This window comes from Gymnodraco acuticeps, unplaced genomic scaffold (assembly GCF_902827175.1).
Source record: "Gymnodraco acuticeps unplaced genomic scaffold, fGymAcu1.1, whole genome shotgun sequence".
NCBI classification, from domain to species: domain Eukaryota; kingdom Metazoa; phylum Chordata; class Actinopteri; order Perciformes; family Bathydraconidae; genus Gymnodraco; species Gymnodraco acuticeps.
The window spans coordinates 2,247,056-2,274,465 of record NW_022990042.1 but is presented as its reverse complement, the minus strand read 5'-3'; the positions used below and the strand labels follow the sequence as shown (position 1 = coordinate 2,274,465).

The 27,410-nt window shown below is 40.7% G+C and overlaps 2 protein-coding genes across 2 annotated transcripts in view; one reads left to right on the top strand and one right to left on the bottom strand.

The window, feature by feature from the left end:
- The first annotated feature begins 378 nt into the window (after positions 1-378).
- Positions 379-18,489, top strand: LOC117545542 (V-type proton ATPase subunit d 1-like). The gene is made up of 8 exons (XM_034215361.1): positions 379-502; positions 1,662-1,833; positions 7,310-7,488; positions 9,341-9,420; positions 9,605-9,682; positions 17,626-17,802; positions 17,896-17,973; positions 18,325-18,489. The coding sequence occupies exons 1-8, from the start codon at positions 382-384 to the stop codon at positions 18,487-18,489; spliced, it is 1,050 nt and encodes a 349-aa protein (XP_034071252.1). The 5' UTR covers positions 379-381.
- A 97-nt stretch (positions 18,490-18,586) lies between these two features.
- The window catches only part of LOC117545615, a 106,015-nt gene continuing 97,191 nt past the window's right edge, over positions 18,587-27,410 (bottom strand). The window contains exons 69-75 of the mRNA XM_034215469.1: positions 24,737-24,927; positions 24,431-24,599; positions 24,220-24,338; positions 24,038-24,145; positions 22,461-22,587; positions 22,235-22,353; positions 18,587-19,099 (exon numbers count right to left, since the gene is read on the bottom strand). Coding sequence (XP_034071360.1) covers positions 22,343-22,353; positions 22,461-22,587; positions 24,038-24,145; positions 24,220-24,338; positions 24,431-24,599; positions 24,737-24,927 — 725 coding nt within the window. The 3' untranslated portion in view covers positions 18,587-19,099; positions 22,235-22,342. The remainder of the gene's footprint in view (positions 19,100-22,234; positions 22,354-22,460; positions 22,588-24,037; positions 24,146-24,219; positions 24,339-24,430; positions 24,600-24,736; positions 24,928-27,410) is intronic.

The window sequence follows — 27,410 nt, the reverse complement described above, 5'->3', positions numbered from 1 at the left end:
ATCTAATCTGATTATGTAATGGAACATAATAGTACATTTACTTTTTTACTTTAAGTATACTGATGCTACTATTTTGACTTTTACCCGTATTAAGGTGGTTCTATAATGATGTATTGCTAATGTTACCTAAGGAAACCTATCTTAAAACTAGCCATACTAAATGTACTAGTGAGACAGCGGACATATTTCGGGCAGTTATGGAATTTATTGGTGTCAAAGAGGAAGGGACAATAAGTGCATGAATATTAGTCAGACAGGGAATAATGCAGAAGTTACAGCTAAAAAAAGCACTAAAGAAAGACTCATTTGAACACTGAAACATAATTTCTCAGACAGCATTTCTCTAAACCGCTCTCGGCTTGTTAAAGGCTCATTGGCACCATGGCAGAGCTCAGTTTCAACAAGGATCACGGCTATCTGGAGGGTCTGGTCCGCGGAATGAAGGCTGGGATCCTGACTGACACCGACTATCACAATCTGGCCCAGTGTGACACACTTGATGGTAAGCATGTTGGTGTTGGGGAAGCTAATTTACAGGCATTGGATGAGGTAGAACTGTATACATCCAGATGGGAATGATTGAGTCAGAGAATGCTCTAAAATTACAACAGCATAGGACAATTCAAAGTAGAGTACATATTATATGTACACAAGTGAAAAAATATAATTTGACACAAATAAGGCAATTAAAGTAAAAACTCTTTGAGCAAAAAAAAACTGTAGATGTTCCAAATAATATTGATATGACTGTTGTTCTTAGTGTCAGATTTTTCAGCAAAATGGGGAAGACTTGCATGGTTTGACGGCCACTGGTAAAAAATACCTTTTCAACAGCTTTGACAATTAAAAACTACTTTACCACAGCAAAGCGGAGAAATCTAGTTTGGTTAGCAAAAGCTACTTGGAATAAGTAGTGCAAGCTACTTTGAGCATTTGTTGATCAGACTGACAATATATATCTTTGTGAATCAAAATTATTAACGTAATATAACGTAAAAAAGTAAAATGTCTCTCAACTGAGTTATTTTAGGGTGCACACTTGAATGCTGGTCCTATAAACAACACAAGAAATATACACCACTATCTTAGACCATTTGACAGACTTGAGTAATGGTCTAAAAAAAGGAAACATGCCAGTTGTCTGCTATCAGAGGGTAATTTGCTGCAGTGTAACTGACAGGGATCATCTTTCCTAACCTGGACCCAGTTTTTCAAAACAGTAATCTGATTTTCTTACAAGGTAATATGCATTCCTTTCTGGGAGACACATAGGCTACAGGACAAGTCAGTGTGGATGAAGACAAATGACTTGTTAGTGTTGAGCTACTGTGTATATTTTCAGGAATGTTTACTCTCCCACTCACCAGTTCTGTAAGTTTGTGGATCTTGGAAAGTGTTTGAGATAGTTCTCCTAACAGACCCAATGCAGTTTATTTATTTTTACATCATAGCCTATGTGTCCGCCATCCGCTGAAATCCGTTTAACAAATTGGTCAAAAGTCAGGGAGTGCCATGTGTGAATTACATACTGTATAGACTTCCTGTTTTTTTTTTTGTAAATGCAAACTCCCAGGAAGCCGTTGTGGAAAAACACTGATTTGAGCTCAAGTTAAGCTATGAGGACGATAAATGTTGTACAAAATGTTCTTTTCTTTCCCCAGACATGAAGCTGCATCTGCAGAGCACAGATTATGGTAAAATGCTGTCTTCGTCTGAGGAGGACCTGACTGTGTCTCTGGTGGACAGCAAGCTGAGGGAGAACCTGGTGACTGAATTCAGCTGCCTTCGCTCCAACGCCCTGCCTCCATTATCCACCTTCCTTGACTATATAACGTACGATAATGTAATTAATTAAGAATTATACAAAGATCACAAGACAGAGTTCCTGTCGTAATCTCTCCATATATCTTGCAATCTACAAGTCCCAAATCCAATCCATTTAAATGTTTAATTTCACAAATCTTTGTGTGCTACAAGATTCAAATGCTGTGTCTCAATTCACGTACTTCTTTACCTAGCTAAGCTATTTTAAGTGTGACCCAAAATTCACTATGAGTACCCAGTAGCGTAGGCAGAAATGTACTTTAGGGTGGGCCTGTAAAAAATAGGGTGGGCCAGATTTTTCTTCTGCGCATCAGAAGCTAACAACAATCCCCGCCGGTACCGGTGACAGATTACTTTTAGAATACTTTTGGAATACTTTCTTTTTCCATAACAGATGGGTATGTTTTGGTGAACAGGAGACACGTATTTCACTGTTTTAATGGCTTATCAAGAGCTCAAACACAACATCTTGGTGTCATTCTGGACAGCTCTCTCATCTGCACCACACATAAAAAAATATCACCCGGACTGCATTCTTTGTACTGTGTTAAAACCTTTCCTTAGAATATGTTATGAATTGTAAGGTGTCCTAAATAGAATGAATTATCATTATTATTTATTAGGGCCCGAGCACGAGAGTGCTAGGACCCAACGGCGTCCTAGCACGAAGTGCAAGGATACCTATTGTTATTCGTGGAATTATTCTTATTTTTCTGCTGGCGTTTCCTGTTTTTGAGGCCTTTAGGACGCTGAAAAAGTTGTATAATTTTGCACAGATTCCAGAATCGGTGAAAACTACAATATTCTGGACTCAATGTGTTCAAATTGTCCAACATGCTCTCTAGCGCCACCTATGGCCATTTCCGTTTTTGGAAAGATGTACAAAGTCGCACCGTAACTCCAAATGACCTGAAATTTTTCACACTTACTCGGGTGGACCTGCTCTACATATAAGGTCCAAGTACCCGTAAGCTCCGCCTACTTTATTTTTTTTTTAAATTAGCATAATTTGAAAAACAGTTAAATATTCACTTAAATTTCAAATTTTGGTTTTTCAACACCAAACTCAGTATACAGTATCGCCGGAGGGTCAGACACATTATCGTAGGAAATGAGCATGTTCAGTCGATAAATGTGGCCCTCATTACTCTAAACGTGTTCGCAAAAAGGCGGGGCTTAGATAGAAATGCTCATAACTCATCAACAATGTACAAAAAAAACACACATTTTGGTGGTAATGTTCAATCTGTATTGGGGAATAGGCACAACAAGTAATTTCCATTTTGGACTATAGGGGGCGCCAAAAACATGACAAATGTATAACTCATGAACTGATGGACGAAATATATATATTTTTTTTAGACATACTCTGGGGATGAGTATGGACTTATATTTAAATTGTCACAACGAATGACAAATGTGGGCGTGGCCTGTACTTTTTTTTTTATGACGATGTGCTAAAATGTGTTTCGGTACGCAAAACTTGGTACACACGTCACAGCCCACGACCTTTTCAAGAATGTAAAAAAAAAAACGTACTTTTTCTAAAATACTGCTCACTAGCGCCCCCTATTGTGTGGTAGTCTCATAGTTTCTCACAACTTCACGAATTTTGGCACAGACATTCCTCATGGAATTGAAGACATATTTGTACATACATTCCATTAGCCCCGCCCCCCAACAAGTCGGCCATTTTGAAATATGTGCGTTTTTCAGCCATTTTAAGCACATTCTTGCACACTTCTCCTAGGGGAATGATCGGAAAAATTCCAATCCAGGACACGTTCAGCCCCTATCCAATATGAAACTTAATTGAGAAGCACATTTTTGAAAAATTACTCGTGGAGGTCGTAAGCTAACAGCGAATACACCATTTTTGACGATTTACATGTCGCAAATTACTCCAAACTTCTCGGATATAGTTATTCCGATATTCACGAAACGCTGTATACATATTGCTATTATGATTGCACACATATTTCACATTGCCTTCCATTAGCCCCGCCCCCCAGAAAGTGGGCCATTTTGAAAAATGTGCGTTTTTCAGCCATTTTACGCACGTTCTTGCAAACTCCTCCTAGGGGAATGATCAGAAAAATTCCAATGCAGGACACGTTTAGCCCCTATCCAATAGGATACTTAATTCAGGAGCACATTTTTGAAAAATTACTCGTGGAGGTCGTAGGCTAACAGCGAATACACCATTTTTGACTATTCACATGGCGCAAATTGCTCCAAACTGGTCGCATATAGTTTTTCCGATATTCACGAAACGCTGTATACATATTGCTATTATGATTGCACACATATTTCAAATTGCCTTCCATTAGCCCCGCCCCCCATAAAGTCGGCCATTTTGAAAAATGTCCGTTTTTCAGCCATTTTACGCACGTTCTTGCAAACTCCTCCTAGGGGAATGATCAGAAAAATTCCAATGCAGGACAGGTTTAGCCCCTATCCAATAGGATCCTTAATTCAGGAGCACATTTTTGAAAAATTACTCGTGGAGGTCGTAGGCTAATAGCGAATATACCATTTTTGACGATTTACATGTTGCAAATTACTCCAAACTACTCGGATACAGTTGTTCCGATATTCACGAAACGCTGTATACATATTGCTATTATGATTGCACATATATTTCAAATTGCCTTCCATTAGCCCCGCCCCCCATAAAGTCGGCCATTTTGAAAAATGTGCGTTTTTCAGCCATTTTACGCACGTTCTTGCAAACTTCTCCTAGGGGAATGATCAGAACAATTCCAATGCAGGACAGGTTTAGCCCCTATCCAATAGGATACTTAATTCAGGAGCACATTTTTGAAAAATTACTCGTGGAGGTCGTAGGCTAACAGCGAATACACCATTTTTGACGATTCACATGTCACAAATTACTCCAATTACTCCAAACTACTCGCGTATACTTTTTCCAATATTCACGAAACGCTGTATACATATTGCTATTATGATTGCACACATATTTCAAATTGCCTTCCATTAGCCCCGCCCACCAGAAAGTCGGCCATTTTGAAAAATGGCCGTTTTTCATGCATTTTAAGGACATTTCTGCAAACTCCTCATAGGGGAATGATCGGAACAATTCCAATCCAGGACAACTTCAGCGCATATCCAATGTCATGCTACATTGAGAAGTAATAGTCCTTCGCTCAAACGGGTAGCTCGTAGGCTAACGGAGAATGTACCATTTTTGACCAATTATATGTCAGATAAGCTACTGAGGCCTGCCTGTTTGCCTGGCACATCAACTCTCACACACACACACACACACACACACACACACACACACACACACACACACACAAACACACACACCTACTGTTAGTCCAACAACGCCCTTTGCTGGCGGCATATTCATTACAAAAGACACTCGCTAACCCTAACCCTAACCCTAACCCTAATGTTTATTTGTAGATATCTCCTAAAGCCTACAAATACAGTGTGACATGTAGGCCTGTTACATTTGTTATTGAGCGATATATATTATACACACTGTTCTGCTTTCTGCACTGACCTCAGCAGCTGTTCTCACTGTAACATCACCTAACATCCAGGGGACATGTGATTAGTGAGTAAACAAACGGTAAAGGGCAGAAAGTCTGATGCACATTTGATCATCTCAAATAACTTATAATCACAACGGGAACACTTTGCAGAGCTGTGCTTTGTTGACAGAAGTCCAGACATGCGTCACGCCTCTTTTAAACATCACTGTTGGCTGAAATCGTCTCAGGAGAATACTTCAGTGTACCCTCGGTTATAGCTCCTCCAGAGACACTCCTCTCTCCTCTAAATCAGTGTATCCTCGGTTACGGCTCCTCCAGACAGCCTCCTCGATAATCGATCCTCGACGACCCTTTAGAGAAATTTGTTTTCCTTCGACATCCGTTTCCGGGTCGCTGCCGGAGCACCTGGGAGTCTGGGACGCGAAAATTAGAGAAATGACAAACGGCTCATTTCCCAGGACTCGCGCACGTCTGCTTGACGCCGGGACGACCTGCCGCCCTCCCCGACAGGCGCACGGACGCGAGGGCCCGCTCATCACTGCGCGCACAAGTGCGACCGCAGTTTTAATTATTATTATTATCTGAAACGATGTAATAACTTTTAAAACTTTTTCCAGTCACTTGCCCCATGCATTCAGCAGCAGCAGGCCATTCACTTTGATTTTATCCCGATATAAATGTCATCATTTCGACAATAAAGAAATGCTACATAAACGTTATCTTGCACATACAAGAGATCTCTCTCTCTCTCACCTGCGTGCGGGGGCGGGGCCTCACAGACACGCTGCACAGCGCACAGCGCCGGTAATGAATATTACATTTTGTGAGGAAACTTTTCCACCAATAATTCCAATAAGTATTCCAAAATGTATTCACTTCAGGTTTACGAAAGTAACTGTAATCAGATTACTCGTTTTTCAAATGTAACGCCAGCTGAATACACTTGATTTTTGTATTCTGATTACGTAACGCTGTTACATGTAGGCTATTCCGTGACAACCCAACCCTGTGTATATCTCTCCGGACTGTCCACCAGCAGATGAAAAACACCCACCTCTCCGCCTCTTCCAAGGGACGAGGGAACCGTGCGGCAGAGTTTCCGTTAACATTTTGTTTCTTCTGACAGCCCAGCAGCAGGAGAGGTGGGGAGAGGGAGGCGGGGCTATTTCATCGTTATCAGAAAATGAGGGCAGTGGGGGCTCTTCTTGGAGTCTGGCTTTAAGCCATCATTTATTTAGCAGGCAGCTCTCTGCCTAACAAACAATCAGTTTTACCGTAAATGAGTTCGGTTCAGAGGATAAAACACATACAACATTCATTAAACTCGATATTTGTTCACTTGAATTTCACTTTGAATTATTGGATATTCTCAATGGGTGAATACATTTTTTTATAATAATATAAAAAAAATTAAATGACACCGAAGCTTTCTCAGGGTGGGCCAATGAGTAAACTGGGTCTGAGGCCCACCCAGACTTCACGCACTCAATGGTAACTTGACGGAAGTTGTGTGACCTGCCAAGATTGCGGTTGCTCTGGTGAACACAGCATTATACAATTAAAATATATACTTTATATTATTTTTACTATTTAATAAACATAGCAGTATAGTGTTGTTAAAAAGAAGCCACTGTTCATTTAATAGCTAGGTAGCAACAACCAGGCATCCGCTAGGTAAAGAAGCACGTGAATTGAGAGACAGCATTTGAATGGGTTTTCAACTTGCTAGCTCGCTCGTTAGCTAGCAAGTGTGGACATTTCAACAATCAGCCATCGTCTTTAAAATGTGCACTGCTTCACTGACCGCACGAAAAATGTGTATTCAAATTTAGTCAAAGCAACAGTCGGTAAACATTTTCTTAAAATGTAAAATAGTTCAATATGCCCTAAGTAAAAGGGATGTAATATAAAATGGCATGCACACAAATAAAGTAACATCTATTTACTCTGTGTTGCCATAGCTACAGCTACATGATCGACAATGTGGTGATGCTGATCACAGGTGCCCTGAAACAGAGAGATGTGGCAGAGGTTCTCCCACGTTGTCACCCACTAGGAGCTTTTGATCAGATGGCAGCAGTGGGCATCGCTCGCACCCCGACTGAGCTCTACTCAGCCATCCTGGTGGACACACCACTGGGTAGGGTCATTCAATCATTTGTGTTTAACTAACTCCTAAAGATGGTAACTATAGATAAACTGTCAAATAAGATTTAACACCTGAGATGATTTTATATCTCCAGTGTTAAAGTGAAAATGTAATTGTTTTATAATGGGGAGGAAACATTTTCAAAAACTGAAGTTTGATGAATAGGACCCTTTCTGGTTGGAGATCAAATTAAATATAAAAATATATCATTGTTTAACACCTAAAAGTGGGAGTGGAATCATCTGTGTTTATATACTGTATAAAATATGTGATTGTGGAGAAGGTAGGAGACTCATCGACTATAGGCGCAAACGGTACATAAGTTAACCTTTCAACGTGCTAAACAATTAGGTAAAGTTCAGGCAGTGACAATACTGTAGCTCTCGAAACGTCTTTATATTTTCTCTGTTCTCCATTCTTTTTCACTCTGAATTTTATCCAAATTTCAATCAAGACTTGCCAAAAGAAGAAAAACACTCTCCCTCTACTCTTGGTACCTTGACCTTATGTTCCCTTAGCCAATGTTCCCTTAGCCAATGTTCCCTTATCCTGTGTTCACTTGGCCTTAAGTTCCCTCACCCAACGTAACCTCTGCTCTTTCTACATCATCCAGTGTTCACTCAGCCTATTTTCACTTAGTCTATGTTCCCTCAACCGGGGTTCCCTCTGGCCCATGGTTCCTCAGCCTATATGTTCCCTCACGCAACGTTCTCTTAGCCTATGTTCCCTCTCCAATTCTTTCCTCAGCCTATGTTTCCTACTCCTATGTTCCCCTGTCAAATGTTCCCTCGGCCTATTGTCCCTTGCCCAATGTTCCTTGAACATATTTATCCAAATTCCCATAAGGCGATGTTCCCTCACTCAATGTTCCTTTAGCCTATTGAGGTTTTCCAAACACATGAAGTGGCTTGGCTCAAATCTGCTTGACGACACAGGGATTTGCATTTTCATTTCAACAGGACTACTCACTTAAAAGTGTGTCCTGATCCTCGGGAATTCTGGATCTAAGTAGTGGCTGTATAAATGGTGGATAAACTCATTTATATCCCTATTAGTTTTAACAATAAAAGTCCCCCTTTATTTGTTATGCTTACTCTTCCTCCCGGCAGTATTAATAGTCTTGTTTTTATTGAAGAATAGCCATTTACAAAGCTCCACTTTGGAGCCAAATATAAATCACTGAAAGCTGACCACATAGACTTTATAAAGCGTATGCCTCTCTTGTGTTGCACATGAGATCAAGGCACGGTCGCACAACAGGTTGGTGGGAGAGGGAGAATTAGTTTGTATTCTGTAGGTTGGTTTGGCCCAACTCTGGAGATAGTAAAACTATGAAAATGCAAAACAGCGAGGCCCAGCTTGACTGGCAATCAAAATGGTCAACGAACAGTATTTGTTCGGGAGAGGGACGGGTTCAGGAAAGTCATGGTTGGATTTTACCCTGTGTTTTTATCCACCTTCTCCAAAAAGTTGAGAAGTGAGGTTATATAAGGGAACAGCATTCGTCTCTTTAAGTTGAGGAACATTCTTTTGGATTGTTTTTATAATATTGCATTGAGTGAATTACAGGAACATAGGTCTGAGAAAACATTGGCAAGCAACACAGCTAATAATATATTATGACTTTTTCCGTTTTTGACTGTCAGGCTTACTGCTCCCTCCACCGTCAACATCATCCATCCATCAAGACAATTTTCTATTGGTCAACCGGTCAAAGTTCACAAACACGGATATTCCATCGTAATTGAATAATTTCACGGCCAATTTGGTCTTTAAGCTGCTCGATCAGACATTGATTTATGCCAGAGACTAATAATGATACCACTGTGTTGTTGTGTAAAAGCTCGGTTTTTCCAGGAAGCTGTATCCGATACCAACCTGGATGAAATGGAAGCTGAAATTCTCAGAAGCAAGCTGTTTAAGGTGACTACAGGGTACAATTATACTATAAAGCGGTAACGTGGTGTGCGGTGTGTCTTCATATAAATTCTGGACTGTTGAGTTTTAAGACAATGTGCTTACCCTCTTCCTTTGGGGTCAGGGTTTTATGTTACAGACACTTAAAGACTTTTTTTTAAAGATATGATGAATATGTGTTTCTTTAAAGGCATATTTAGAGTCTTTCCACTCCTTCTGCAAGAGCCTTGGTGGAGCCACAAGAGATACAATGTGTCCTGTCCTGGAGGTACTGTGAATAGACTTTATACATATTTGTACGTAGACCGTCCTTTTCATGCTAGGAATCATTCAAGTAGGTCTTAAGTCCCATATTTCTTATTGTGTATGGTCATCTCTCTCAAATATAGTAAAATAACATACAGAGCTGTCTGACCAGAACTGATAATACCAATATTTGAGGAGTCATCTTTAGATAAAAAGCTAATTGCTGCTGCACAGAATTAATACATGAAGGGAAAGGGCTCCAAATTGGAGTAGTTCAGTGATGATGTAAAATTGTAGCTAACCGGAAGGGGCATCATATGATAAACAAAATCACATTTGGCAGGATATTCTCCACAAATGAACACCTCTTTGTGATTGTGGAAAAATATTCGGCAGTAGTAAAAAGCTATAAACAAACTACGGTTACATGAGTAGTGTAATTACTGTCGTATTTAATGTCGCAGAACAAAACGTGAAAATATAAGCTTGTGAGCCTTATTTACGGCCTTTAACCAAAAACATGTTTACATTTTTTTGGACTATGAGACGAGGGTATGAAGGTAGATATGGTGCAAAATGCGAGAGTGTGTAAAACCTGATGTGAGCACTTGCAGAAAAAATCTGAGCTTGTAATACATTTACACTCGTATAAAATATCCACGTAACTGTGAACCAAATTTACACTTGTATAAAATATCCACGTAACTGTGAACCAAGTTTGAAGTCACAGAAGAAAAAAAAAAAGTTGTGTAGCTTGTAGAAAAAAAATGAACTTAGTGATGAAATGTTCACTTGCAGAAAAATACATATTTTTAAAATATATTTTCCATTACAACTGCAACTTGGTTATTACAACCTCTCAAATCAGTAATTACAACTTGACGAATCTGCTCTGTGGCAGTATACATCGACGAATCTGCGGACTTCTTGCGATAAATGTGTCGCAAAAGTAATTTTCACCTGTAGATGTGGGGGGAGGGAGGGGGGTTGGAGCGAAGGGGCGGAGCTATCAGAACGACGAGGCTCGGGTCAGTCACACAGTCATAGCCACAAGAGGCTTCTCAATTCTTAAATTTCCCCTCCTCGACTCCCCTCCTCGAGACTTAGTCCCGCCCACAGGAGATGCGAGCGGAGGACCGAGGAGGGGGAGCAGCAGACGTTTAAAGAAATGAGAACTCCTCTCCTCTGAGCGGTCATATTAAAGCGACGTCCGTGCTGTCGAGTCATAGCGCTGTATTTTATAATCTCTGTTAGATCAGCTGAACATTGTTCCCCCACATATTTACTTTGAATTCATTGAGAGTGCGGTATAATGAGACAATAACAGGCTACAGATGCGGACACACACACACACACAATATATTTATATAAATATATACAATTTAAAGTATGAGAGCACTCTCATAATAACGTAACACAATCAGAGACTGGATATATCCCCCCCCCCCCCTCTCTCTGGTCGCTGAAATGGGGAATTGAAATTACGGGCCAAAAGTTGTATTTACAAGTATTAAAAGTAAGCAGAGGACACCAAACCAACTGAGACCCGTCTGTCCCCCGCATCTACGCACTGTACAACACCAACACATCCTCACTCCCAGGTCGGTCTATGTTGACGTTATGTCAAGTCCCCTGTGTCGGCTTTTTCCAACGCAGGGGGGGGGGGGGGGGGCCTTAGCGTACATTTTCAACTTTTCGGGATGTCCATTAGTCCTCAATAGCTCCCTAAACGTATGTTGTAGACGACTTGAGATCGCGAGCAAATGCTACCCGCAGATCCATTCTCACAGCGTTTATCAACCTTTTTCTTACTCAATATCAAGCCACACTTATTGTTTTTACTTCTTCATTTTAATTGAATAATGTAGGACTTTTGTTGCCGTCAGTTATGGGGAGAGTAGGGGCTCAGAATACAGAAATCTGTATCTGTATTAATGGACGTGCCGTTGTGCGATGAAGTGATTGCACAATAATTTACAAACTCTTCAACTACAACCCTAATTATATATTTTAAAACATTTTAGAAGGCCTCACGAAATACTTTAATGTAAATTAAATTGAAATGTGAAGGTATGTGTGTAATGTGGTGATTGACATTATTCACCCACGGACCTATGGGACCTATTGTAGCGCACGGACTTCCTGTTGATGTGAAATACGAAAACATTTTTTAAAAATAAAATAATACTTTATTCCGAGTGTGCTTGCTTTTCTCTTAGGAGGTCATCACATAACGGCATTGTAATACACGGTTCGGCTGCATTAAATATTACATATCTGCCGTAGTTCGCTATTTATAGAGCCCTGCTGAGAAGACAGAAACCCGAAAATCTTCGCGCGCGTGCGTGTGCGCGCGCACGCACGCACGCGTGGGACACATGCATGTGTCCCGTTTTTCCATTTCTGGAAGTTGGCAACCCTAGTCAACATAGGCCGACCTGGGAGTGAGGATGTGTTGACAACACACACCTACACACTGTACCACACACACACCTACACATTGTACCACACACACACCTACACACTGTACCACGCACACACCTACAGCTCCTAAAGCATAATCAGGCTACAGCCGTTGTGTATTTTATTATGTGAAGCACTAAATGGTTTTAGAAAAATATCGACTCTTTGTTTGTAGTTATCTACTAAACTAAAGCAAACAAAGAGAGTAAGGCTGTTATACTCAGTGGTATATATTATACACACGGCTCTGCTTTCTGCACGGACCTCACAGCTGTTCTCTCTGGAAACATCGCAACGCGATGAAAGCAGTTTCTAAAATAATATCCAGTCACGCCTCCACCGTTACCGGAAATGCATCCGCGGAGGAGCCGTGGAGGAACCATCAGTGTATCCTCGGTTAGAGCTCCTCCAAAGAGCCTCCTCGACGCTCGATTCTCCGATCCTCGGTGTGCATTTAGAGAAATGAGATGTCCTTCAAAATGGCGCGCTGAAATTCATTTCCGGGTCACTACCAGAGGACCGAGGAGTGGAGATTTGAGTATTGAGAAGCCTCTCCTGTCAGGTCGAACCGGATGACTGCGGGGCTAGGTTCGTGTCGCTACCAGTCCGTTGACATGGCGCGTCAATCAACGGTAAGTTTAGCCCATTACTTGCCCAGTATTACTTTGAATTATATATTATTGTGATTGAGGATTAAATCCGCTTTGAAGACCACCGTTTTATATTGTGTAGTTTAGTGGCAAAATAACGTCAGTTAGCCAGCTAACGCTAGCTTTGATGAGTCTATGCTAGCTAAACAAGTAGTGGTTGTAGTCTACAGCAGTAATTCATATATTATAGTAGGGCTGTGCGATTATGGCAAAAATCATAATCACGATTATTTGGGTCAATAATTGATATCACGATTATTTTGACGATTATTCATTGACCATTTATTGAACTTTAAAACAAATAATATTTTACCAATAAACAAGATCAACAAATATGTTGGAGCGCACTTCCAAAACCATACTAAACATATATTATTAATATGATAAATAAAAATAAATTAGACCAAAATAAATTAAATCCAATATGTTGCAGTGCACTGTCACAACCTACTGAAAACTCCTTAACATAGCCAACATTTTGGTAAAACATATTCATTATTCCACTCAGTTAAACGTTGAAGGCTGGCCAACCGTCATGGTCCAGAAGTAACAGGAAATAAATGTTGAACTACAATTTAAGACCAAATAAAAATGTTTAGGCCACCATGACAAATGCTGGTAGGGCTGTTCATGTCATCTCTTAAAGATTTTTTGCAAGAAACACCAGGCTGTTTACATGGTCTGGTTTCAGAGATCAGCGCAGGCAGGTGACGATATTGCCACCTGTACTGAAGACCCTCAGCGGCTCAGCCACGCCCCGACACATGGGGTGACGCCGGCCAATCACAAAGCTTTGATGCATTCAAGTGCATTATTCTGGCACAGGAAGATTATGTTACAGGACATTAACGATAAAACAGAATATTGTTGTTCTATTTTTAGACACATCTCGCGATCGACTGGTTGGGCACCCCTGGGCTAGACCATAGGTCCGTTGTGGTCGCAAAGTAGTCACGGCATTTGTCACATAGCGCAGGCAGCGCAGACCTGCTGAAATAATACCGAGACGGCATCGCGTAACGCTTGTCCAACGTGTTGACAAGTTGCTTAAAGCCCTGGTTGCTAACAGTGCTAACTGGGCACATATCTTTAGCGATGTGGAATGTAATGGCAAAGTACTTGCAAATAGTGGAAATAGTTTTACCCTTCTTTTTAACGAGTTGCTGCTCTTGTTCTGACATCTTCGCTCGCGCTGAACACTCACAACACATGTCACTCCCATGTGGCCGAGTGGGCTTTTAGGGAGGGGTGAAGCGCACCCAGCAAAATAATCGTATTTTGTCAATTATGCTGTTTTCATAATCGTCGCAAGCCATAATCGTAATCGCGATTAAAATACGATTAATTGCACAGCCCTATATTATAGCCTACTGCTTTGGCACTAACGGTTGATAACCGTTTATGAAAATAAAACCAATTGAACTGTGCTGAAATAATGACAAGTTTTATAATTGTCTTGGGCTCCTGCTGTGTTTTTAAAGCCTTTGTAAATTATCGATGCTATTTTCTATTTAGCTAACGTCGAAGTAGTGTATGTGAAATCAACCTCACAATAAGATGTGTGTATATTACAATTATTAATGTCATATTTCAAGATGATTACTTAGATATTACAATATGGTTGGTTGAGCTGGAGTTCATTATTGAGCTTACACGTTAACGTCAGTCATATCTGAAGAACAAACCCAAACCTTGTTGTTTTTATTAATTGCATTACCAAATGGGTATCAAATAAACAGTAAGCATTGGTAACACAACTTCCAAAGTTACAGTAAAATAAAAAGGACCCTGACTCGGACACTACACAATCCAACATGTTCAACAGAAGATAATCAGTTATATTGTTTGTATGGTACTTTACATATATATCTGTTTGTTTAAGGTGTCCAGGTGATGCAGACAGGCTGGACCAGAGAGAGAGACAGAACTGGACTCCTCACAGCAGTGAACTTCAGCACAGGTACAAATACTCTATTTTTCATACTGTACAAAGAATCAAGAAAGATATTGGTTTAAATAAATGAAGTATTGACTTTAATACACTGATATACATTCCATTAAACAATACTAAATACTAGATCACCTACACATCAGTGAAGTTGAGGGTTTTTTCCATGCAAAAAGTTACATTTAGATGTTAAAGGTGGGGTAGGTAAGTTTGGAGAAACCAGCTTGAGTGCGCTAGAATTTGAAAATACACAGCCGGAAAAAATCTGCCACTTCCTTACAGAGCCCCTCCTCCAACACACACGAACGTGCACATGACCAATGAGGGCACGAGATAAGTCATCCAGTTATTTTAGCCGGACCGGCTCAGATGATTGGTCGTGCTTTTTACAGTACCACGGCTTCCACAGATGACGTTTTTTTATGGATTTTTTGTCAAAGCACTTAAGATATTCATTGCTATCAGGATGTTAAGAGCATTCCATGGAATATAACAAAAAGTGTATCTCGAGCCGGTTTCTCAAACTTACCTACCCCACCTTTAACAAGCAATATGACTTTGTCAGCTTTCTAATTTAATGTATTGAAGGCAAAGCTATTTAACACATAGTGAGAACTGCTACTATTTATCTCTCAATATTGTCTGTAAAAAACGTGGTAAAAGTTATTCTTTCTGTGAGACAACAGAGCAAGCTTCTACAGTTGCACTACGTTTTGTAACAGTTCAATATTATTTTGATAATAACATATATTTCAATGTTGATGAACTTCATACTGTTCATTCATAATCTGATTACAATTAAAAAATAATTATATCTACAGCCCCTAAACACACCTCTTTCATAAATAACACACTTGTTCTGCAATAATATGTTTTATGTTTCCTGTCATTTTTGTTAGGAAAGGACATGCCTGAAAGACACGACATTTTCTCCTTCTCTGAGGGTCAAGAAGAACATCCAAGAGGAACATTAAAAGCTGATGTTATGAGATTTTAAGACCAGTACAGGACATTCACTAAGAAACTACTTTTATTGTGAAAACACAGTCAGCTGATCGAATGCAGCTATTTCCACATCTACACTCCATCAGCTGATTATTTCTATTTGCCTCACTTTGAGCTTCACATCACTTGTGCCTTGTACTGCAGAGTTTGCAACGTCACAAATAAATGGGGCCAATCTTCAGTCAGATGTGAATGTGTAATCTAAAATTTTCTGTAAGAATAATGGACGAAAGGAATACAAATACAATTTATTGAAATGTGAACCAAAAGTTAATCAAAAATGTTTTAAATAAAAAGCACATATGGACAGAAGGTGTAAAACCTATTAAATGCTTTAGACAATGAGAAATATAAAGTTGACTGTTGAGTTGCTCAGTTTTTTTAGATTATCAATACTATTACTGTATAATTAATATATCAGGTTAAGAGGCACCTTCAAATAAAGATTGGTCTTTAAATACATTTTGTCTCTTGAATTGTTTGTCTAAAGTCAAGGATCTATAACTGGTACTTAGTTTTAATGATACAGTCTGGTTATTATGCTGTTTGGAGGAGGCCTCACAGGTAAGAGCACTAACTAGCTACCATCACATGTACCTTAGCTTGACTTAAATGTATTAAACGTATAGTTCAGTGATGGCAAAATATAAATAACTAATGCAAACATATTAATATTAGCTTGATTCCAGAGTTGAATTTAGCACAATTGCATACAAACGTCAAGGGATTTTAAGATTCTGAAGTCTTCGTTCTAAATAGAAAATAGCATGGATAATTAACAAAGGCTTTAAAAACACAGCAGGAGCCCAAGACAATTATAAAACTTGTCATTAATTCAGCACAGTTCAATTGGTTTTATTTTCATAAACGGTTATCAACCGTTAGTGCCAAAGCAGTAGGCTATAATATATTCATTACTGCTGTAGACTAGCGTTAGCTGGCTGACTGACGTTATTTTGCCGCTAAACTGCACGATATAAAACGGTGGTCTTCAAAGCGGATTTAATCCTCAATCACAATAATAATATTCAAAGTAATACTGGGCAAGTAATGGGCAAAACTTACCGTTGATTGACGCGCCATGTCAGCGGAATGGTAGCGACACGAACCGTTAGCCCCGCAGTCATCCGGTTCGACCTGACTATGGCTGTGACTGTGTGACTGACCCGAGCCTCGTCGTTCTGATAGCTCCGCCCCTTCGCTCTAACCCCCCTCCCTCCCCCCACATCTACAGGTGAAAATTACTTTTGCGACACATTTATCGCAAGTACACTGCCACAGAGCAGATTCGTCAAGTTGCAATGACTGATTTGAGAGGTTGTAATAACCAAGTTGCAGTTGTAATGGAAAATATATTTAAAAAATATGTATTTTTCTGCAAGTGAACATTTCATCTCTAAGTTCATTTTTTTTCTACAAGCTACAAAACTTTTTTTTTTCTTCTGTGACTTCAAATTTGGTTCACGGTTACGTGGATATTTTATACAAGTGTAAATGTATGCACACAAACTCAGATTTATTTTCTGCAAGTACTCACATCAGGTTTTACACGCTCTCGCATTTTGCACCATATCTACCTTCATACGAGGGGAACCAGAAGTGGTAAAGAACATGCTACATGCCAAAAATGCTAACAAATGTTACGCATTTTAGGACTCTTTCCTGCATCACTCACAGTGGCAGCAGGGTGGCCACATCTATGTGTCCTTGTTCTTTAGTCATTGTCAACCTCATGATCAAACTTCATTTAAATCTTAGTATTGTTAGACATCAGCTCCCTGTCTCCAGCATCCTCTTTGTGTTTTCTAGCATATTACTCGTAGAATTTCCTTCACAATTTCTTCAAGTTTTTACTACGTAAGATTTATTTTTGCTAAAAATGCTGTGTATGTGCTTCAGTTTGAGGCAGACAGGCGTGCCTTCATCATCACAGTGAACTCCTTCGGGACGGATCTCAGCGGAGCAGACAGGAGTGTGTTGTATCCATCTTGTGGCAAACTTTACCCTGAAGGACTGCAACTGCTGGCCAGGGCAGAGGACCATGAGCAGGTCAAAGCTGTGGCAGACTGCTACCCAGTGAGTCCAAAGTAAACACATTGCCTGCTGTTTTATGACTGCACTTAATTAAAGTCGTAAACAAGGTTAACATGAACCCTAACCTCCCTGCAGGGCTATAAGATCATTTTTGATGACCCTGAGCCAGAATCAGGATGCAAGACTCTGGAAGACAGATTCTTTGAACAAGAGGTAATATCATTTGAAGGTTCTTCAGACTTTAGTGTCCCATGAGGATGTGCAATCTAGCTGTTGAAGTTTGGGACCAATATATTTGGACCAAGCACAATATTTCACACAAAATGTACCTTGAAAGTACTCACACGAGGATTGTGGCCACTAGTGAAAATAACATCACAATGAGTTTACAGCCCTCATTGTGGTAGTAAGCATCTTCCGTAGAAGGCAGTTTGTTTACATTATTTTCACTGAGGATATGTTAGTGAACATTTTGGGATAACTAAAATATCTATCTATCTATCTATTTGTGTTGTAAGTGCCTTTCTGTGTCTGTTAGAACTCTCATTATCTATCTTTTCCCAGGTGAAGCTGAACACACTTGCTTTCCTGCAACAGTTCCACTTTGGAGTATTTTACTCCTACATCAAACTGAAGGAGCAGGAGAGTCGTAACATTGTCTGGATCGCAGAATGTGTCACACAGCGACAGAAGTCCAAGATACACAACTACATACCTATCTTCAAATAAATTAACGGAGCGTGATTGGTCCATTTTGGGGTATTTTTCTTCTTCAACATGTCTTCTTTTAGACTTGTGAAAGAAAACATCCAAAATCAACATGTAGGTGTTTATTTGAGTAACTTTGTTTATTTATGTATGTAGATTTCTCCTAAATTCACCAAAATGTAGAATTAGATAATCCCTTATTCGCATATTTAACGAAAACATCAACAGCAAAAAAACGGTAATTCAAAAAAAATGTGATTAATTTAATCAACTGGTGAAGTTTCATTTTGATTTTCTTAATTTTTGTATGTTTACCCTCTTCTCTATTAGTTCTGTCTTTAATAAACAATCGTAAGATAGCATACAACAGGTAATGCACTTTGTCAAAAACATTTGTTGATGTCTTCATAGTCCAAGTTTGCTTGTTAGGATTAGTTACTTTGGGGTAAAATAGTTTTCAGTGTTTGTATTACAGACCACAGAAAATATAAAAAATGAGGCCTTGTGATTAATAATAAACTTGCTGTAGTTAGTATGTTCACATTCACGTTCCTGGCCCAATATCTGGATGTCTAAATAGTGAGGTATAACAATGTGTAAATATACAATTAAGAACAAAATGCAATACAAATTAAAACTGCGGTCGCACTTGTGCGCGCAGTGATGAGCGGGCCCTCGCGTCCGTGCGCCTGTCGGGGAGGGCGGCAGGTCGTCCCGGCGTCAAGCAGACGTGCGCGAGTCCTGGGAAATGAGCCGTTTCTCATTTCTATAATTTTCGCGTCCCAGACTCCCAGGTCCTCCGGCAGCGACTCGGAAACGGATGTCGAAGGAAAACAAATTTCTCAAAAGGCTCGTCGAGGATCGATTATCGAGGAGGCTGTCTGTAGGAGCCGTAACCGAAGATGCACTGATTTAGAGGAGAGAGGAGTGTCTCTGGAGGAGCTATAACCGAGGGTACACTGAAGTATTCTCCTGAGACGATTTCAGCCAACGCCTTTGAAAGAGGCGTGACGCATGGCTGGACTTCTGTCAAACGAAGCACAGCTCTGCAAACTGTTCCCGTTGTGATTATAAGTTATTTGAGATGATCAAATGTGCATCAGACTTTCTGCCCTTTACAGTTTGTTTACTCACTAATCACATGTCCCCTGGATGTTAGGTGATGTTACAGTGAGAACAGCTGCTGAGGGCAGTGCAGAAAGCAGAACAGTGTGTATAATATATATCGCTCAATAACAAATGTAACAGGCCTACATGTCACACTTTATCTGTAGGCTTTAGGAGATATCTACAAATAAACATTAGGGTTAGGGTTAGGGTTAGGGTTAGCGAGGGTGTGTGTGTGTGTGTGTGTGTGTGTGTGTGTGTGTGTGTGTGTGTGTGGTGTGTGTGTGTGTGTGGTGTGTGTGTGTGTGTGTGTGTGTGTGTGTGTGTGTGTGTGTGTGTGTGTGTGTGAGAGTTGATGTGCCAGGCAAACAGGCAGGCCTCAGTAGCTTATCTGACATATAATTGGTGAAAAATGGTACATTCTCCGTTAGCCTACGAGCTCCCCGTTTGAGCGAAGGACTATTCCTTCTCAATGTAGCATGACATTGGATATGCGCTGAAGTTGTCCTGGATTGGAATTGTTCCGATCATTCCCCTATGAGGAGTTTACAGAAATGTCCTTAAAATGCATGAAAAACGGCCAATTTTCAAAATGGCCGACTTTCTGGTGGGCGGGGCTAATGGAAGGCAATTTGAAATATGTGTGCAATCATAATAGCAATATGTATACAGCGTTTCGTGAATATCGGAAAAACTATATGCGACCAGTTTGGAGCAATTTGCGCCATGTGAATAGTCAAAAATGGTGTATTCGCTGTTAGCCTACGACCTCCACGAGTAATTTTTCAAAAATGTGCTCCTGAATTAAGTATTCTATTGGATAGGGGCTAAACCTGTCCTGCATTGGAATTTTTCTGATCATTCCCCTAGGAGGAGTTTGCAAGAACGTGCGTAAAATGGCTGAAAAACGCACATTTTTCAAAATGGCCGACTTTCTGGGGGGCGGGGCTAATGGAAGGCAATTAGAAATATGTGTGCAATCATAATAGTAATATGTATACAGCGTTTCCTGAATATTGGAAAAAGTATACGCGAGTATTTGGAGTAATTTGGGACATGTAAATCGTCAAAAATGGAAAGTTCTCCGTTCGCTTACGAAGTCGTCGTTTGAACGATCAACTATTCCTTCGCAATTTAGCATCACATTGGAAATGGGCTGAACTTGTTCTGGATTGGATTTTTTCCGATCATTCCCCTAGGAGGAGTTCGCAAGAACGTGCGTAAAATGGCTGAAAACCGCACATTTTAAAAGATGACCGACTTTCTGGGGGGCGGGGCTAATGGAAGGCAATTTGAAATATGTGTGCAATCATAATAGAAATATGTATACAGCGTTTCGTGAATATCGGATTAACTATATCCGAGTAATTTGGAGTAATTTGCGACATGTAAATCGTCAACAATGGTGTATTCGCTGTTAGCTTACGACCTCCACGATTGAGCTATCAAAAATGTTCTTCTCCATTAAGTATCATATTGGATAGGGGCTGAACGTGTCCTGGATTGGAATTTTTCCGATCATTCCCCTAGGAGGAATCCGCACGAATGTGCTTAAAATGCATAAAAAACGCACATATTTCAAAATGGCCGACTTTTTGGGGGGGCGGGGCTAATGGAATGTATGTACAAATATGTCCGCAATTCCATGAGGAATATCTGTGTCAACATTCGTGAAGTTCTGAGAAACTATATGCGACTACCACACAATAGGGGGCGCTAGTGAGCAGTTTTTTTGAAAATGTACGTTTTTTTTTTACATTATGGAAAAGGTCGTGGGCTGTGACTCGTGTACCAATTTTTGCGTAACGAAAACCATTTTAGCTCATCGTCATAAAAAAAAAAGTACAGGCCACGCCCACATTTGTCATTCGTTGTGACACTTTAAATATAAGTCCATACTCATCCCCAGAGTATGTCTACAAAAAAAGAAAAATATTTCGTCCATCAGTTCATGAGTTAGACATTTGTCATGTTTTTGGCGCCCCCTATAGTCCAAAATGGAAATTACTTTTTGTGCTTCTTCCCCAATACAGACTGAACCTTACCACCAAAATGTGTGTTTTTTTGGTACATTGTTGATGAGTTATGAGCATTTCTATCTAAGCCCCGCCTTTTTGCGAAGACATTTAGAGTAATGACGACCACATTTATCAACTGAACATGCTCATTTCCTACGATAATGTGTCTGACCCTCCGGCGATACTGTATACTGAGTTTGGTGTTGAAAAACCAAAATTTGAAATTTAAGTGAATATTTAACTGTTTTTCAAATTATGGTAATTTAAAAAAAAATAAAGTAGGCGGAGCTTACGGGTACTTGGACCTTATATGTAGAGCAGGTCCACCCGAGTAAGTGTGAAAAATTTCAGGTCATTTGGAGTTACGGTGCAACTTTGTACATCTTTCCAAAAACGGAAATGGCCATAGGTGGCGCTAGAGAGCATGTTGGACAATTTGAACACATTGACTCCAGAATATCAAATTTTTCACCGATTCTGGAATCTGTGCAAAATTATACAACTTTCTCAGCATCCTAAAGGCCTGAAAATAAGCATTGAAATATGGAATAATAATAATAATACCACGAATAACAATAGGTATCCTTGCACTTCGTGCTAGGACGCCGTTGGGTCCTAGCACTCTCGTGCTCGGGCCCTAAATATAAGTAATGTAGCACAAACAGTGGTATAAAAGTGTAAATGTGTCAGTTTTAGCAGCTAACAGATATCACAAATCCGCCATGTTCACTCTTCATCAGCGCGTCCGGTCATGCTTTCACTAAATAAAAAAACAGAAACATATCAGGGCAGTTCAGAATCACGGACTTTAGAACATGGTGTGAGTCTAACCAGTCACGTCCTTGGTTGTGTAATGGCCTGACTTACAGCAGTGGACAGGGACCTCCAGAGGTATGTAGTTCTGCCGGCAGAGGTGAACAAAAGCAGATGCTAATCTACAGGGTGCTCTCCAGGAGCTCAGTTTACACACCGACCAGAACCGACCGGGATCCACCTGACAACAAAAACACTTTGTAAACATGGAGCTCAGAAACAATCACATACAGGTGATGCTCAATGCAAAGCCCTTTTATAAGATTATTATTGTAGATCAGGGGGATTCAAAGTCAAGGACTGTAGGCCTCTTGCAATGTTTGGAAAAAATTGCGCCTTCACCCTGTCTTACTTTTGCTCAATTCCAGGATGCCTTTGAGATTATGATAAGGTTATTCGAACCCTTAGACACTCAACAATGTAACCAACATATCCTTATATTGCCGTTTGACATAACACAGATTACACTAAATACATAATAGATGACATGCTAAGACTTTAATCAGTTTGGGATTCTGGGAAAGTATGAACAACTTCTCTCTGAACTATCACTCAAAAATAAATCACACACATTTAGGCTATTGCTAGTATAATGACTCATTTGACATTGCTTAAAAACTCCTTCTATGGGTTAGGCAGGTGTAAACACGTAACAATGGTCAGAAACACATGCAAAAGAAGAAACATCTCAGATCAGATATGCAGCGTTTGTTGAGCGCTTGTTGACAGTTGGCTCGTTTAATAATCCCTGAACGTCAACAAGCGTTCTTGTCCCTGTTTCCATTTTGTTTTTGCAGCTTTTTCATTTATGCAACACTTTGAAGAGTTGTTGGTGAATATTTTGTAAATGCTGCGCATGTGTTGTGAAGTTGGTGACAATGTGTTTTTCATTTGCATGTGTTTTAGCATATTTGTGTTTTAACATTTGCATAGTTTATGAAGCTGCAGCGCGTTTGTCCTAATGGAAATGTTTTGGGCCGTTGTAGCGCGGTTGCACTTGTCGGCCACCCTAGATTTGAGATTGAAGGCATACTCTTTACATACTTTTTTTCTGTTGAATTTATACTGTGTGGAAAATATAAATAAATAAATAAAATAAGTAAGTAAAATATATATTTTACTAGTAAATGTATTTTGAACTAACTACATGTATGCAAAACGAGTAAATAAATAAAAAGTTTAAATATCTATACACTGTATGTTTTTTTCACTTTCCTTCGCTGAGCCTCCACTGAAATTGCGTGAAGCTCCCTTGGGATGCTGGTCTCACACTTTGCTTTAGATAAACATATGTATATTTGGTTTTCATTACTTCTGGCAGGACTAAGAAGTTAAATTGACACTCATTGACACAAGTTCTTTAGCTTCATCTACCCTATGAGTGGAGTTCAGTACAGATGGATCATGTTTGTTCTGACACATTAACATTGCTCATCATGTCCGGCTAATTATTTTATCTTAGCCATGAAATCCATTAGCATCAGTTAGATCTGCCAGGTAGGCGCTGTGCCAGACACATGTTTTTAAATTGTGTAACATCCACATCCATCCTCACAAGACGATGATAAGGCTCATTAATAACATACCGCTGGGTAAGAATTATTCACTCGCACGAGCGTGTTTGCACTCACCACCCTGAAACAGGAGCTCAGCGGGGAATCAGGAGAGGAGAACAAAGAGTCACAGCTGGCTGCTTGAGGGAGGTGCTCTGTTACACCTGGAATACAATCCAGATTCATCTGAAAAAAAAAACGTTCTTGAAGGGTTGTGTCTATTGTATATAATTGAAGTACAAACACTGACAGTGTCTCACTTGTCCAACCTGCCAACTATGGAAGAACTCCTCCAAGTTTTCAGCCTGAGAACCATCAAGCAAAGGAAAATCGTTCCCGGCTTCATTGTCATTCGTTCCCAACAGACCAGTGGACACACCTATGTAGAAGAAAACATGTTGTTCCCAATAATGAGGATCAGTAGGATATTTAATCTCAGGACTCATGTCAAATCTTTCGTTTTAGACCTACCATGCAACCATCCATCGAGAGTGAAGCTGCACAGCTCAAGCAACAGGTCACATGACACTGACGCCCCATTCTGATTGGACACCTGCACAATGTTTGACCCTCTTCTGACAGTTACTCCATTGTCACTGTGAAATGTGCGCGTAACATCGTGGTTACAATTGGCCTTCACCTAGGACACAAACATGTATTTTATTTATTTTTAAAGGCACGTTGAAAGAAATCCGTCTGCTGCAGTTTTCATTTTGTTCTCTGAATAAACACAGTCCACTCTTCTAATTCTTTGGAGTCCCCAGCATTAACACGTACCTGTCCATTGTGCTGAATGGTGACGGTGCTGTTATTCATTTCTATGAGAAGGAAGTCTGTATTGCGCAGCAGTGTAAATGAAGGCTCAGCGCTGACGTCTTGAGCAAGGAGCAGTGCACAGGAGGGGGGGAGCTCATACAGATGACCATCAAATGTCACCACAAACTGATCCGCCACCAACAGAGCTTGGTCTGAAAGAGAAAAACAGAAAGAGAGAGACATCATTAGAATTACAAGATTAAAGGAAATATTTCACCTACAAAATCTAATTTACCCAGTTGTATGCTCACGATCTAAAACACATGCATTTTCATTGAGACCTTACTATTTAAATGTCTCAATGAAGTGGAAGAGGTCATATAATGGAAAACTCAAAGGGACATTTGTGATGCCCGAGTGGGTTCATCAGTGGAGAGGGTGTGGCTGTCCTGTCTTGGCTGCATTGATTGCAGTGATTGCATTAACTCAGGGCACCTGGGTCTGGTGCTCTGCAGCTATTTTAAAGCCTCTCTGCTCCTGTCTGGTCTCGCTCTGTTTTCCTGCAGGCACCCGGCTCTGATGAGTATAACCAATGTGTTGAATTGACCAGTGTTGTGCAAATAAACACCTTTACCTACCCGTTGACATGTTGTGTCTCCTTTTTGTTGTGGCCTTTTGAGCCAGGTCGCAACAAATGGGGGCTCGTCCAACGGGTTATTTATTTAAAAAGTTTGTGTAGTGCTCATTGAGCAGCTGATTCATTGTTGTGGTCCAGCTGTGTGCTGGCTCTGCGCTGCTATTTGGGGGACACATCATGTCTTTTGGGTTTCAGGATGCTTTAGTGTTTGACATGGCATCAGGTTTTGTGTGCCAATCAGAAGGTAAGATATTGCTGTTTGTTACGCTTTTGTAAAAGAGATTTTCCCCGCTAGGCTTAAGTGGCGTTTCCCCTTGGGTTCCGTCTGTTTGTTTTTTTCATAGTGTTGTGGCGACGTGGTTGGTGTCAGCTGTTTTCGGACAGCTGTCTCGGGGGCACATCCGCGTGATTTCTTGGTGTTACCTGCGTGCAGGTCGCTCCATAAATCCGCCGGGTTCCAGTGCGTAATTACCCGCCGCAAGCCACATGAAGACTAGGTGAGATTAGGAAGATTTTGGTAAGGCAGTTAGGGGGGAATTCTCTGTTGGGTTTTGTCTTTTCGCCCAGGCGTGTTGACAGTTGAGTACTTTGCTTTCTGATTGGGTATAGGCAATATATTATGGCTTCTTTGTCAGCGTTTGTGGATGCGCCCTCAGTATCTTTCTTGGATGGTTGCCAGAAGGCGCAGTTGATCGAAATAGCAGAGCATTATGAAATTGCTGTTGTAGGGAGCAAGCGGAAACATGACATTAAAGCTGTCATCGTGTCATCTTTGTTTGAGCGGGGAGTGTTACAGAAGAGTGAGTCTGGTGTGGCAGGGTTCAGACAGCTGGTTTGACATTCGAACAGCAAAAGGAGCTTTTGGCCATGCAATTTAATCAGGAGAGATTGCAGTTGGAGTTGAAGTTGGAGCAGGAGAAGTTGCAGTTGGAGATGAGGGGTCAGCAGCAGGAGGTAGAGAAGCGTTTAGAGGTGGAGAAGGTGCTGGAGGTGGAAAAGATGAAATGTGAGGTGGAACATGCTAGATTACGGCTGATGGGAGAGGGCAAGTTTTCTCCAGGGGAGGATGGTGGTGCTAGGTTAGCATCAGGCAGTGGCGATATAATTTCTTACTTGCGATTGGTGCCAAAGTTCAATGAGCGTGACCCGGACATTTTTTTCACTCTATTTGAACACATAGCAGAGGCAAGAAACTGGTCAGATTCGGACAGAGTGCTGTTACTTCAGTGTGTACTCACTGGGCGAGCACAGGAAGCCTATTCAGCTATTTGTGGCGAAAATACTTTGGACTATGATAGAGTAAAATCAGCGGTGTTGAAATCTTACGAACTGGTTCCTGAAGCGTATCGTCAAAGGTTCAGAAGTGGGGTCAAGGGAGATAAGCAGACACATGTGGAGTTTATCCGTGATTTAACTTCTCATTTTCAGCGGTGGTGCGCGGCAGCAAAGGTTGCAAGTTTTGACGGTCTTTGTGAGCTCATTGTCTTGGAACAATTTAAAAACATTCTCCCTCAGCGTGTGGCCACGTATGTGAATGAACAGAAACCTCCCACCGCGTTTAGAGCTGCTGAATTAGCGGACGATTTTGTGTTGACACATAAGGGCAGTTTTGCGGAGAAATATTCTAGGGGTGATTGGAAACGTGGAGAAGACAATGGAGATGCCCGTGCAAAGTTTTCACCAGGCTCCTCTTGTAGATTTGCAGGTACAGGGCGACCCGAGGGGGCCAAAGTGGACCAATGTCACTATTGCAAAGGTGGGGGTCATTGGAAGGAGCAGTGTCCATTGCTGGAAACGAAGGGGAAGCCTCGTTTGTCACCACATGCTCCAGCCATGTGTTGTTCTGCCGTGGTGGATAAAAAACCGTTGGGTGTAGGCTCGGGCATGGTGCCTGATAAGAAGCCGGTTTGTGCCGACCCGGATGCGGGTTCTGGTTTTGAGCCGTTCATCACTGAAGCGGTAGTATCAGTAGTCGGTAGTGACAAATATGTGCCGATTAAGGTGTTGCGTGATACAGCGGCTAGATACTCATTCATTGTTGAGTCAGTGTTGCCTTTT

Coding starts and splice junctions, on each gene's coding strand:
- LOC117545542 (XM_034215361.1), top strand. CDS start 382: ATGGCAGAGCTCAGTTTCAACAAGGATCACGGCTATCTGGAGGGTCTG. Junction 9,421..9,604: donor TCAGAAGCAAGCTGTTTAAG/GTGACTACAGGG, acceptor GTTTCTTTAAAG/GCATATTTAGAGTCTTTCCA. Junction 17,974..18,324: donor ACAGATTCTTTGAACAAGAG/GTAATATCATTT, acceptor ATCTTTTCCCAG/GTGAAGCTGAACACACTTGC.